This window comes from Littorina saxatilis, linkage group LG1 (genome assembly GCF_037325665.1).
Source record: "Littorina saxatilis isolate snail1 linkage group LG1, US_GU_Lsax_2.0, whole genome shotgun sequence".
In the NCBI taxonomy this organism is placed as follows: domain Eukaryota; kingdom Metazoa; phylum Mollusca; class Gastropoda; order Littorinimorpha; family Littorinidae; genus Littorina; species Littorina saxatilis.
In genome coordinates, this window is record NC_090245.1 from 56,598,002 (window position 1) to 56,612,957 (window position 14,956).

At 40.5% G+C, this 14,956-nt stretch overlaps 1 protein-coding gene across 1 annotated transcript in view; it reads right to left on the reverse strand.

The window, feature by feature from the left end:
• Positions 1–6,531: 6,531 nt before the first annotated feature.
• Positions 6,532–14,956, reverse strand: part of LOC138974844 (large ribosomal subunit protein mL38-like) — a 10,815-nt gene continuing 2,390 nt past the window's right edge. The window contains exons 3-8 of the mRNA XM_070347572.1: positions 12,649–12,857; positions 11,262–11,380; positions 10,290–10,448; positions 9,640–9,776; positions 8,971–9,058; positions 6,532–6,942 (exon numbers count right to left, since the gene is read on the reverse strand). Of these exons, the coding sequence (XP_070203673.1) occupies positions 6,729–6,942; positions 8,971–9,058; positions 9,640–9,776; positions 10,290–10,448; positions 11,262–11,380; positions 12,649–12,857 (926 nt within the window). The 3' untranslated portion in view covers positions 6,532–6,728. The remainder of the gene's footprint in view (positions 6,943–8,970; positions 9,059–9,639; positions 9,777–10,289; positions 10,449–11,261; positions 11,381–12,648; positions 12,858–14,956) is intronic.

Genomic DNA, 14,956 nt, shown 5'->3' on the forward strand with positions numbered 1-14,956 from the left:
TTTATGTACATAAGTGCATTATATGAAACATTGTAGTTTATAAATGTTCATGACAAGGTGCAAAGCAAACATTTGCAAGTCAATTAGGGTCAGAATACTATGCAATAGTACTTCAACTCTGCAAGACAATGGATAGTATGCAGAACATCATAATTTCGTGAACAAAACTATAAATCTCTTCTTCTTCTTCTTCTTCTTCGTCGTTCATGGGCTTAGACTCCCACGTTCACTCATGGTTTTAGCACGAGTGGATTTGTACGTGTATGACCGTTTTTACCCCGCCATTCAGGCAGCATACGCCGATTTCGGGGGAGGCATGCTGGGTATTTTCGTGTTTCTATAACCCACCGAACTCTGACATGGATTACAGGATCTTTTCCGTGCGCACTTGGTCTTGTGCTTGCGTGTACACACGAAGGGGGTTAAGTCACTAGCAGGTCTGCACATAAGCTGACCTGGGAGATCGGAAAAATCTCCACTCTTAACCCACCAGGCGGCAGCGACCGGGATTCGAACTCCCGACCTCCCGATTAGGAGGCCGACGTCTTACCACTGCGCCACTTCGCCCGTCTAAAACTATAAATCAAAAGTGAGTGACTGTGTCCCAAAGGATATAACAATCAAGAATATACTATTTTCATTAAATGGGATATATATTTGTTTTTGAAAGAATCTGTGCTGGTAGCTTCCCGTAAGGCATTCGGAAGAGCGTTCCAGAGACGGCCACCTGAATAAACTAGACTAGACTTAAATAAGTCTATCCTAGGAAGAGGAGTGTTAAATTTCATAAGGTGATGTGAATTCTTCAAAGAGAACCTTGAACAAATGGTTTGGGGTAGAGTTTCGGATATAATTTTATGCATAAAGATTCCTTTGTTAAAAAGCAGTCTTGACTTTAGAGGTAAGATCCCTAAATGTATGTAGTCTAACTCTGTGAGGGTAGTGTGCTTTAGTAATACTACTTTTAGCGCTCTTTTATGTAATCTGCTAAGTGGTTTTAAGGAATTTTCACTTGCTGAGTCCCATAGAGTGGATGCGTAATCAATAACAGATTGAATATGAGCAATGAAGAATAACTTTCTGGTGTGGCAGTTCAGGAAGTGTTTAATTCTAGATAAGAGATACACTTTCTTTGACAACACTTTACAAAGTTGCTCTATGTGGGTTGACCAAGACAAGTTATTATCGATATTAACACCCAGCAGTTTGTGATGGTCGACTTTTTCCACTATTTCACCATCTATCATTAAAGCAGGACCAGCTGAACAAATATTCTGGCGTTTTTGTCTTGTTGTTATGACCATATATTTGTTTTTTTGGGGGGGTTAAGAGACATTAGTTCAGTCCACTCTGTCAACTGGTTTAAACTCCTTTGAAGTGATTCTGATAAGCGAGTTAAATTTGTGTTGCTGGAGTGAATTGTGGTGTCATCTGCAAAAAGTTCACATACATTTTGAATATGTAGGGGGAGGTCATTAATGTATATAGAGAAGAGGAGGGGTCCTAAAACCGATCCTTGTGGTACACCGTATTTTACTTCTTGCATGCTTGACGCCGAGGCGTTTGTTAGTACAGTTTGTTGTCTGCCGGTGAGAAATGAACTAATAAGTTTGACAGTTTCGATTCCGACGACATACAATGCGAATTTTCTCAGTAATAACGTGTGATCAATAATGTCAAAGGCTTTAGCAAAATCAACAAAAATGGCACCACAGAATTCCGACATTGTCGTTCTTCTTCTTCTTCTTGTTGCCGCATTCATTGTCGTTTATTTTCTCCAGTCATTGATCAACAAGAGAAACTAGAGAGGGAGAGAGAGAGAGAGAGAGAGAAAGAGAGAGAGAGAGAGAGAGAGAGAGAGAGAGAGAGAGAGAGAGAGAGAGAGAGAGAGAGAGAGAGAGAGAGAGAGAGAGAGAGAGAGAGAGAGAACGAAGAAACATTAAAAAAAGAGAATATGCAGGACAGTTACATACGATTAGAATCAACAATTCAAAATGTTGACGCTTCCGCCGTAAAAGAACACATACAAAATGTTAATTATTGACTGAGGATGCAGAAAGAATATTGACAGACAGACAGACAGGCAGACAAACAGACACAGACACAGACTGAGAAAGGTAGACAGCCAGAGACAGCCAGAGACACAAAGACACGGAGAGAGACACTTTGTTTTGTTTTTTAAATATAAAAATATACTGTTGAGAGAGAGAGAGAGAGAGAGAGAGAGAGAGAGAGAGAGAGACAGAGACTGAGACAGAGAGAGACAGAGACAGAGAGAGACACAGAGACACAGAGAGAGAGACAGACAGACAGAGACAGAGAGACAGAGACTGTGGACAGAAACAGACAGAGAGATCAACGACACTGTCACACAGGCTTGAAGAACAAAAAAGGATGATCGAGATCGTCAAACGACCCTCACTGGCCTTACCAGAAAAGAACAGAAAGGAAACAGAGACTCGAGTGTTTTCCCTCCAGCAGATAGATTTTAATAGCATTTCCATTACCCTATTGAACTACTGCCACTTGACACCGGTTCTGTTAAAATACACACATTGACAGGAACGCAGGATTGGCAGCCGTTCTCATGTTATTGGAGCGAAATAAGTACTGACCTACCCAACTTCCTGTGTGTCTTTATTTGGCATTAACCTACAGGCTACGTTGTTGGCAGAACTAAAATGAGGACACTGATCGAACTCAAAATACGAACTATTCATTTCTCTCTCTCTCTCTCTCTTTCTTAGTCTCTCTCTCTCTCTTTCTAAGACAACAGTTTTCTTTAAACATTCTATTCAATAATTGTTTGAGAGCTAGAAATTTTGTCAACTTAATGAATATTGAAAATCAGGAAATGCTGGCATCATTTATTTTTGATTGTTTAAAACTTAGACAAGAGCTGATTGCAAATCCTGAACAATAGCAGAAAAGGCGACAACTTAACTACACTATTTAACCGGCTATGGCCGTCATTGTAATGTACATATTATATAATATCACAATTACTTTTTCTGATGGACTAGATAGTCCACCAGTATTACATTTATGTTTGTCCTTGACGTTGTTTTTGCCACGTTTTTCCCCCCATTGCAAGGGGCATGTTGCCTAAATGCAATAAACTCGTTAATCGTTAATCTCTCTCTCTTATAGTTGAACAGGGGCGGACGAGGGGGGGGGGGGGGGGGGTTTCTGGGGTTTCCGGAACCCCTCCCCCCCCCCCCCCCCCCAGCCAAAAAAAACCAAAACATTTTGTGTTTTTTGGGGTTGTTGTTGTTGTTTGGGGTATTAATCAGTGACAAAATCTGCTGCCTGAAACTGGTAATGATCATCCTCAGAATGCACCAGATTGCATCCTTTTTTTCAAAATTTTCCGGGGGGGGGGGGGGGGGGGGGCCCTAGCAAGCTAGGTGCTTTGCGCCGTCGCCTCGGCGCTTCGCGCCTTCACACCCATATCTTCACAATATACTTTTGGAAACCACCCCCCCCCCCCCTCCCCCCATAAAATGAACTGATCCGCCCCTGTTGAACCTGCCCTGTTGGCCACCTACCAAAAGACCACCTGTCTTTTGTTGTTGTTTTGTTGTTTTTATGATTCACCTTTCCACAGTGACCACCTGTCAGTAATGACCATTTTTGGTCAGTCCCTTTGGTGATCATTTTGACAGGTTCAACTGTATTAGAAGCTGTCCCATTCTCCACCTAATTCAAAAGTAAGAATGACACTTTCCTTTCCAAACATCAACTGTCATGCAGCTAACTGGTAATCGATGAAAACAGTGCATGTTGGGTGTGTCTGTGCCTCATAACAGAAGCTGTGGTTTACTGTGACACACACATGTTTTCAAGTTTTCCGTTTTATCTCAAGAGACTCTGTGGAGAGTGCCAACTAATCTGTCTGAAAGAATATAAAGCTCTCATCTGCAAGGAAGTTGTTATTGACTTTAGCACTTGAGAAGTTGTTCTTGATTTTAAGTAGCTATGGCTTCACAATTCTAAGCCCACTTCATAGTAAGAATGAAGTGTTCTTTTTTCGTGAGGTTTCATCCTCCAACTAACTGATGAAAATAGTACATGGTAATTTATCGTTTTTATCTAATGATAGTGTCGTTTCCTCACTGAAGTCCTATTTTATCTTTTAACAGGAACAAAAAACCTTTACTAATTCAAATCTGAGCAAAGCTTGTAAAGTCATGCATAACGTCAAACCAGGCATTAAAAAAGAAACTGAGCTTCTGCGTTATCAGAACACAATACAGAGCTAAAAGGAGTTGCCTGGATAGAAAGCAAAATTCCACTATTTTTTTCCAGCAAATCTTTTCTATGCCACCTGTGTCAACCTCAACCCTTACATTTTGCCAATAGTAAACCATGGCAATATCGAGTCGATTTAGCCCCATGTGAGTTTCATCATCACACTGAATTTATTTCTAATTTTTTGCTATTCTTTCAACTCTGTATGATATCACTTCCAATAGGCTACATCTGAAGTATGCCTAAACCATTATCATCCTTGCCATTAATTCATCATACAGTGGTTAATCAGTTACGTCAAATGTGAAAACCCTTCTTTCTTTCTTTCTTTCTTTCTTTGGTGTTTAACGTCGTTTTCAACCGTTCAAGGTTATATCGCGACGGGGGGGGGGGGGGGGGGGGGGGGGGGGGGGATGGGATAGAGCCACTTGTTAATTGTTTCTTGTTCACAAAAGCACTAATCAAAAAATTGCTCCAGGGGCTTGCAACGTAGTACAATATATGACCTTACTGGGAGAATGCAAGTTTCCAGTACAAAGGACTTAACATTTCTTACATACTGCTTGACTAAAGTCTTTACAAACATTGACTATATATCATAACGTTCACAAAGGATATGTGCCATTTAACAGCTATTTAACAATATACATGTAGAGGTTTTTTTACCAGTAAATGGAATAAGCTACCCTAGAAATAAATCATGAAGCTCCTACTGGAACAAGGCAAGTCAGAAAGTGACAATGCCGCACCTACAAAATAAATGATAGACCTAAATGTAAAAAGTTTCCAACAAGATAACACCATTTAAACCGAGAAAGGAAACAAAATCGAATCGTCCCAAATAGTTAAATGGGTTAAAAGGGACACGAAAAACCAACAACCATCCAATCCTTCTGAGAAAAAAAAGGGTAAGGTAAACCTATTAGAAACTGTTGATCGGGGTAATACATTGTTGTGAAACTGTTGATCGGGATAATACATTGTTGTGAAACTGTTGATCGGGGTAATACATTGTTGTGAAACTGTTGATCGGGGTAATACATTGTTGTGAAACTGTTGATCGGGGTAATACATTGTTGTGAAAATGTTGATCGGGGTAATACATTGTTGTGAAAATGTTGATCGGGGTAATACATTGTTGTGAAAATGTTGATCGGGGTAATACATTGTTGTGAAACTGTTGATCGGGGTAATACAGACACCAGTTTCTTACAGGTTTACCTTACCCTTTTTTTTTCTGAGCGCAGTATCCAAGAAGAAGACATACCACTATCTCAAACAAAAAACAGCAGCGGTGTCAAGATTTTAATTCTTAACCCGTTAGCTGCCAGTAAATATTTGCATACAAAGCATTACCTGAATTGACAAATTACAATGTACCCTTGATCTATAAATTAACACACCTCACACTCACACATTGTTTGTTTGTTATTGTTCTTCTTCTTCTTTGTTGTTTATTGAACAGTTTGGTTTGTAGCTAGTTAACCCTTTCACTGCCTGTAGGATTTCAGTTGATGTTCTGGGTAACTTGCTTTAACGGGCATCAAACCATTCAATAAACAATAACAGAAGAAGAAAAACAACAAAACAATGTGTGTGTGTGTGGTGTATTTATTTATACATCAAGGGCACACTGTGAGTTGTCAATGCAGGAAAACACAGGTAATGCTTTGAATACAAATATTTCCTGGCAGCGAAAAGCTTGAAGCAAGTTACCAAGGACGTCAGCCGACATCCTACAGGTAGCGAAAGGGTGAAAGTCTACAACTAAATTTCAGTTGCACACTGACAGCTAAAGAATCTATGAAGCAAAGCTTTTTAAAAAAAAGACAACACACGAGACATTTATGTTACAGACACATTCTCTTTATTTCAAACAATATACCATGTCATCTCATACTTGCGCACACCAACAATGAACACTAACAAACGACACTGTACAGTGCACTCAGTTTATGACAAATATAAAACACACACACACACACACACACACAAACACACACTTACACGGTTTTGATCTCCCACACAGTCTAAACAACAATTAAAGTCAGGCAGATGTGTCACATGTTGTCAAATATGGAATAGTGGCTGCCTAGTGAAAACAGTTGGCTTTATCTTGTGTGGTTAACCCTGTTTTCAACCACACCAGTAGCTGCCATCCATCAAGGGGAGAGAACTGCAAAAATCTGTGACAGTGATATGGATGGTGGCTAGTTTCTATTAAATAAACTTGTAGTTCCACCTCGCCAGTTAAAGTAATACATACACAAACACACTAACTAGCAGGCACAGCATCCTTTATTTGTAAACAGTCCTTCATGCTTCAGTATAATTAAAATCAATGTTCTTCTCAACCAACTGTGTACTCTTGTCATTGTCATAACACACACATGAAGTTATTTTCCTGACTTTTCATCCAAACATTCCCCAAAACACATGCATGCTTACATACATACACACATACAAACAGTCACATCTCAAGGGTCAGGATTCATGTCTTTCCACTGGTGCTTGCCCAGGCGCATGTTCTTGATGCGCAACCTCATCCAAGTGGGCACTGAATGAGGGAGGCGATAGATGTTGGGGTATGCAGCAGTTGAAGCGGGTGGGCTAAACGGATCTACACGTTTTAATCTCTCTTTTAGCACTTCTTCCTGTATGTCTTTTGCGTCTCTGTAACGGTCCAAGTACCTGCAAGAAATAACACAATAAAAGTAGTCTGATGTTGAAATAGCTTCTTGCAGACAGGAACCTTCAGTGTTTTGCCGTCCCTGCCTAGAGTAATTAAGGGAGCCCCTAAAACCCCAATCTTGACCCCCCCCCCCCCCCCCCCCCCCCTCCCCCTCAGTGCAGCATCCCTGGCGTAAGCCTGAAAGACTCTCAGAGCAACCCTGAAAAAAGTCCCACACCTTTAAGTATGAGAGCGAAAGAGTCCTGGCCCCCTGTGTTCTTTACTGATATGGCTCTGCTGAGGATGCAGTACAAATGGAGGGGCAGGAGTCAACCTTCATAACCCAGGGCGGAGGTGCATGAGAAAGAAACCAACCAGACGGGAGCTAGCCGCGGTGTTGGATTGGTTGGAATCGAAATTTGTTGTGATTTCAACAAATCAGACCCTGCGGTTTGTTCTCTCCCATTTGGCTGGCGCCCACTTTTGGTTCGTGCACCTTCGCCCAGCAGTCAGAGAAGACAGGATCTGCTTTGCTATCAGTCTCTACTCCATGAACTACAAAACTGAGACAGCACCCTGCACACAGCAGGAGCCCATTTCAAGGTCAGCCCTTACGTTGTTTTCCTGACAATCACACCCTATCTGCCCTGCAGGCCCTACAGTCTAGCAACAGACCTGAACGACCTGCTTTCCACTCTTGCCTCCCTCTGCACACTCCTCGGCAAAAGAACAGGTGGATGGATAGGTCTACCAGCTATCCTGAAGTCAAGATCATCATCAAGGCTAAGCAGCAAAACAAGTGGAGACAACAACACCCACACGACATGACAGACCCCTACTACACCTGTTGACCGGACAGGTATTCAGGCTCAGGATAGGCCACAACCGCCTGAAACATAATCCATACTTCAATCTCTGCATCAGCCAAACAGAGTACAGGGCAGGGCCCCCACCAGACTCAGACAACTAGACGACAGCAACATCTGCTGCGGTCCTACCCACTCTACTAGGAGCTGAGAAAGAGGACCTAGCCAGACCCCACACCAGTGGCCCAAAAGCTCTAGGGCAATCTGGAGGACCCGCAGCCCACTGCCATGACAACACAGAGACTGGAGTATTTATCTGACTAGTGAGAACAAAAAGAAAGGAACCACTAACATTAAGGAAGTACCCTGCCAGTGCAATCAGAGGGAAAAGCGATATGGACACTAAAATGAGACATAAACAAATGAAAAATAACAACATACATCCCTTACACCAGAACCCCAAACCTCTATACTCCTACATAATTACAGCAAAGACAAGAGCAACTCAACTGCAGTATTTCTGGGAGAGTAATCATGACCCTTGTGCTAAATGAAATGTGGTCAATGGGAGATAATTTCAGTTTCCCCACCAACAGCCTGCAAGACCAACTGGTGTCCAATTGTCCAACTTCTCAAACGTTAAGGTCTGTGGAATCTACAGCAACATTTAGCATCAGCAAGCACAACAAGGAAGTAATATCAAAATCTGAAGAAAAAAAATTAAAAATCTTAAAGTTTGTTATGCAGACCTGCTAGTGCCTTATCTCCCTTTGTGTGTACACTCATGCACAATACCAAGTATTCACAGAAAAGATCTTGTAATTCACGTCCGAGTTTGATGGGTTATAGAAACACAAATAGCAAGCATGCATCCCCCCCAAAAAATTAAATAAAGCTGCCTTAATAGCAGGGGAAAAAATTGGTCATATAAAAGAGAGGAAAAAAACTGTAAACGGGAGTTTTAGCCTATGAACGCAGAAGAAGAAGAACAACAACAACAACAAGGTGAAGAAGAAGAAGAAGAACAAAAACAGGAAGAAGAAGAAGATACTAATTCTGGAGCTACCACAATACAAAAGTCAACTTGTACCTTTGAATAAAAAAAAGTAGCGGCTATGTTGAACTTTACATTGTCATCCACAACCTTTTGACCACAAACGTAACTCAAGTTGAAGGCAAAAAGAAATGCTAAAAAACAAAACGCAATACATCATTCTCATCAGAATGAAAGGCAATACTTACAGATTGAAGGGCTGCTTGATTGGGTAGCGTTTCTGCTTCGGGTGATAGTTGGGTGGACGGATGAATTCAAATGATGGCTCTTTCATCCCTGTGAATCCACATAACAGTTACATTCAAAACAGCTTGGTCAGAATACAAATCAATCTGTGCTTGCCCTGTTAAACAAAAATAACTGAAATTCTAAATTGAAATGCAGGATGAATCATGGCAGCTTATGTACCTACTAAAACAGCATCTTCAAATGAAACAAAAATATGCAAACAAGCTTTAATTGTTTGTTTTTTATACCTCCTTTGTTAATCTTTTTCTTTATTATTTTCTAATTGTATGTTTATACATGCGTGTTTTGTCTCTATCCAGACATCTTCTTTTCCCTTTTTTGCATTTCTACTTTAACATGTTCAATTTTGAAACATCTTTTTGTTACAACAGATTGGACGAAACTATTGAGAGAAAAAAAACCTGCCATGCGACATAACACAACTTAGACCAGTTACTGTGTCAGTCATTATACCATCACAAAATTAATTAGACAAAAGGAGAAACGACAATCAACAACATTTTTAGAATGCTGTCAGGAACAAAATATCTTTTGTTTTACACTGTCCGAGAAATTATCTTCTGTTTGTCCCCACTGTTTTTCCTTTGTTGTTGGTAATAAAAGCCTACCCAGCACGTCATGGAAGATGGACTTGACAGAGCTGTCCCACTGGCTCTGAAAGAAGCAGACGCTGGCTGGAGTGATGTCATCTTGATGCTGGCGGTAGAAATCTAGAGTGCTGAATGTCCGCTCTGTCAAGGATTTACTGGAAAAAGAAATGAAGGCTCAGATCTCACATCACTGTCATCGTCAAATATGAAAACTTATAAATGGCAGTGTTGCTCCCAGACTCAGACGACAACAGGTCAGTTGGTCAATTATGTGTAAGATGGTCGAGAAGCCAGCTAGGAGTCAAACCAATGCGTCAGTGACCCAAGACCTAGTCCTGAGAACAACACTCAAACGGTAGCAAGGTCAAGATTACAACATGAATAATGTGTCATCGAAATGTCGGTGTTTTTGTAATGCTTTATTGAAAGAAAACATCAAGGCTAGTCAAAATACATGTAAGATGTTTGAGTCTGACTTAGAATTTCTGACACGTTCCTATTACTTGCTTACCAAGTCCCGAACCTCCCTTGACATTCAGTGCAAACCAAAACATACACAGAATGCATTTGAATGTGTGCGGGTGTATGTGTGTAAGAATGCATGGGTGTGTCGGTACATGCATGATTGCGCGTGTGTGATCCTAAGTTACAATACAAGTATGCCTCACCAGTTTGGAGATCTTTTGTGTGAGGTAAAGTCAATCCTTTTGTTCTGTTTGTAGAGAAGAAAGATGTATCGCAGATAGCCCGCACCTCTCACTGGGAAGGGCTGGAGGTAGTCACACAGGGTCTCCCCACTCTCAACATCTGACCCTGGAATGTTGGTCCTGGAATGAAAAGGAAAAATAAGTGAATACAGTGGAACCCCCCTTTTAAGGCCCCCCAATTTAAGACTCCCTCCTTTTTAAGACCTTGTTTATATCAGAATTTCTGTTAATAACCTCTGTAAAATGTAAGACTCCCTCCTTTTTAAGACCTTGTTTATATCAGAATTTCTGTTAATAACCTCTGTAAAATGTAAGACTCCCTCCTTCTTAAGACCAAATTTTCTCAGATTTTTGGAGGACTTAAAAGAGGGGTTCCACTGTACTCTGTCAATCACAACATTAACACAGGCTGTAGAATCTTTAGGCCTTTGTATGCCCCTATAAGGTCTGGCTCATAACCACGTTGCAGCAATAATAAAGTGTTCTTTCTCACCCACAGAGGTATATCACTGACATTTTGCCTTTGACATCAAACAGCAATGAAAAACTTGAATCAGAGATGGAAAGAACACGCTCACTGATTTCTGAATGGATAGGAACTAAAGCATGTCACACAAAAAAATTCAGGTGGAAGCATATTATGTGGTTAAAAATGCAACATGTGAAGAAAATTTGGTTATAAATAAATCCCCTGATTGAGCTCTTTGTGTGTGTGTGTGCTTTTGTGTGTGTGTGTGCTTGTGTTTTTTTTTTTTTTTTTGGGGGGGGGGGCTTGTGTGTGTGTGTGCATGGGTTTTTGTGGCTTTGTGTGTATGTGTGTGCGTGTGTGTGTACATGTTTATTCGTTGGCTTTGTGTGTGAATGCGTGATTTTTTCCCCCGTTGGCTGTGTGTGTTTTGCAGGGTAGCAGATTGATTATGTAATGGAACTCACACGAGCCAGTGGAGACATTCTTTGTCGTTGTGCTGCAGGTCAGCGTCAGGGCTGGACATGACCAGTGTCCACAGTGTGTCGGGGTCACTCTCGTAGTCCACGAAGGGCGGAACTGCTGCCTGTTTCACGGATACAACGTCACAATCAGTTCAACAAGCAACAAGGGTTACATTTCATGAATAGGATGAAGGGATTGGTTTTGCTTCTTGTTTAGTTAGGAGGGTATGGGTGTTTTTCGTTTGTTTGATTGATTGCTTGGTTTGTTTGTTTGTCTTGTTTTTAAACTTCAATGTATCCATGCGACGTACTGCTTAACTTTTTTTTTTTTGCTTAAAAATATGTTGGTACTTTTGTCTTCAGAGCAAAATCTAGATCTGTGATGCAAGAGGATCAATGGGTATCAACCCTCAAACAGAACTTGCTTTTACCACAGGTACACTGTTACGAACATGATTTTGATTAATTGGGTATAATATAATGTCAAGTGCAAGCACCTATGGATGCTAGGGTTGACAGCCTAAACACCCACGGATTTTTGTCTTGTCACGTTGCACGTGAAGTTTTTGTGAATCCACCCCAACTGGTGGACGGGTGAGCTGTCCCGGTCACTTTTACCTGAATTGTCACAGAGGACAGATGGAAGTTACATAGAGTAAATGACTTGCCGAAGTGAGGTAAATATTCTTTGATGTTGTAAAACTGGTTTAGTTAAAGTATCGAATTATTAGTAGTGTTTATGTAAACTGGCCAACTCCATACATATGTATACAACATTGCCAGTTTACACGCCAGAGACTTATTATTGTCCTTGTCTTTGTACGTCAGACAAAAGGGAGGAACCGAGAGGAACGAGTCCGGCAACCCCCAACGAGACAGTCTCCTTCGGCAGCCAGAAAGGATGAGCGACAAAGAGGATGAAAGCATGAGAGAATGACTGCACCAGTACCATCGTCGTCATGTCCATTGTCCACGTCTCCGTACAGTGTTCATCGTAAACATTAACGCCACTATGCACCGCCTTCGTCTTCACCCTGGGTCATAACCTGTCGTTGTCGTCATCATCATTATCGTCATCGTCGTCAAAATCAGACTGTGGTAAAGTGAGAAAGCGAAATGCATGTGTGTGCGAGTTAAGGCCAGTTAGGAAATCATTTGTGTAACCGGGATGAATAACTTAATATTTTGCGGGTTTGCATTGTATGTATGTTGAATGTATTGTGTAGTATTCGGATGCAAAGTACGGAAGTAAATTGTTAAACTGTTTTCCCCTTCTTGATTATTGTTATGAGTGAGGTCGAACCTGGAATAGAGAGTGTGAGTGATTTGTGTGTACATCGTAAGTAAGTTTATAAAAACCCATTCGTAACATACACTTGAAAACCCTTACCTCAGAAGGGGGGATTCTGTTACCATAGTAAACAGGTGTGACAAACTCGTCATCATAGTCATAGCAGACAGACATGGGCATGGTGTTGTAGAAGAACGCTGTGCCGAAGAGGTCGCTGTAGACACTGTAATGCTCAGCTATACTTCGCACATGGTGTGGGCCAACCTCCTCAAGCCACTTTGCCTTCACCTCTCCGAGATCTAATCTTACTGTAGAAATAAAACAAAAACCTGGTTAGGCATCATGGCAGATGTACCATTTATTGACATACAATGTCTGAAGTATCACCCTTATAGGTGGAATATGAAAACAGAACGATTATAAAAGGAAATCAAAGAAGCAAAATAATAATGCTACCTTCTCCCTCAAACACAATGTAGTCAATCCTCCCATACACAAACACAATGTGGAACAGCATAATATTTACTCATCACATACTGCCAATATAGTGTACAACATATACAGAGCCTTTAATAAAAGAGAGAAGCATTTTTTACATTTAGTCAAGTTTTGACTAAATGTTTTAACATAGAGGGGGAATCGAGACGAGGGTCGTGGTGTATGTGTGTGTCTGTGCGTGTGTAGAGCGATTCAGACTAAACTACTGGACCGATCTTTATGAAATTTTACATGAGAGTTCCTGGGTATGATATCCCCAGAAGTTTTTTTTCATTTTTTCGATAAATGTCTTTGATGACGTCATATCCGGCTTTTTGTAAAAGTTGAGGCGGCACTGTCACACCCTCATTTTTCAATCAAATTGATTGAAATTTTGGCCAAGCAATCTTCGATGAAGGCCGGACTTTGGCATTGCATTTCAGCTTGGAGGCTTAAAAATTAATTAATGACTTTGGTCATTAAAAATCTGAAAATTGTAATTAAAATTATTTTTTTATAAAATGATCCAAAATTACGTTCATCTTATTTTTCATTATTTTCTGATTCCAAAAACATATAAATATGTTATATTCAGATTAAAATCAAGCTCTGAAAATTAAACATATAAAAATTCTGATTAAAATAAAATTTCCGAAATCGATATAAAAACAATTTCATCTTATTCCTTGTCAGTTCCTGATTCCAAAAACATAGATATAATAATAATAATAATAATAATAAGAACATTTATATAGCGCTAAATCAAAAACTTTCGTTAAAAAGGCTTGCTCTAAGCGCTTGACATCTAAACTAAAACATCATTCACACTCTTTACAATGATGTACAAGAACTTCATGTCACACTCTTTCATTCAGTATAGCATGCACCATTCACACAGTTGTTATTCTGTACAAGACAATAAGTTAGTCTAACATTTAGAATGTTCATAAGATGAAAACAAGAGAAAAACCAGACTGGTTAAAACAACTGTTTAGTGCTAACAAAGCATGAATCTTAATGATAACGTAATACATGTTTAACTGTTAAGACCATAAAAAAACCTATATGCTAAAATAACTTCGAACTTTTAAGAACTTCTTATAAGATACACAGCACATCTAGATAAACACCAGAATGATAAAACAAAAGGCAACTCATTAAAACTATTAAATGCATCAATGTCTAAAACACGAAAGACTCAAATATAAGATACACAATTCTCTAGAATTGTTTATTAAAACTGAAACCGACCTGCTCAAAGATATGATATGTTTGGATTAAAAACACGCTCAGAAAGTTAAAACGAAGAGAGGTACAAAAAAGCGTGCTATGCAGCACAGTCCAACCACTACCACGCTAAACAGGCTCGTTAATTTCACTGCATTTTGCACGAGCGGCGGACTACGGTCATTGTGAAAAAATGCAGTGCGTTCAGTTTCATTCTGTGAGTTCCACAGCTTGACAAAATGTAGTAATTTCGCCTTACGCGACTTGTATAACTTCTCTCTTTCTTTGCACAGGAAATACATGTATTGTCCTTATATATATATAGATATACTAAATGATTACCCGCTTTGCCGGGTACCGGCTTCGCCGGGAAGAAGTAGAGCCGAATACCCGGCTTCGCTGGGGACCCGGCTGCGCCGGGGACCCGGCTTTGCCGGGTGTACGCCGGCTTCGCCAGCACACGAAGGAAGGGAGATAAACGCGCAAAACACTGGAGAAGATAAGGAAGAGTTACTGGGAGTGGATCTACAGAAAAACCAAAATCGGTTCAGCGCTACGCGCTGAGAGCACGTGTTGAAAATTCTCATCGACCAGGTTGTGTCCGGGGTCTACCTGAATATGCCCACCAAATTTGAAGCAGATCCACTGAGAACTTTGGCCGTGCATCGCGAACACACACACAGACAGACACAAGCCGTATATA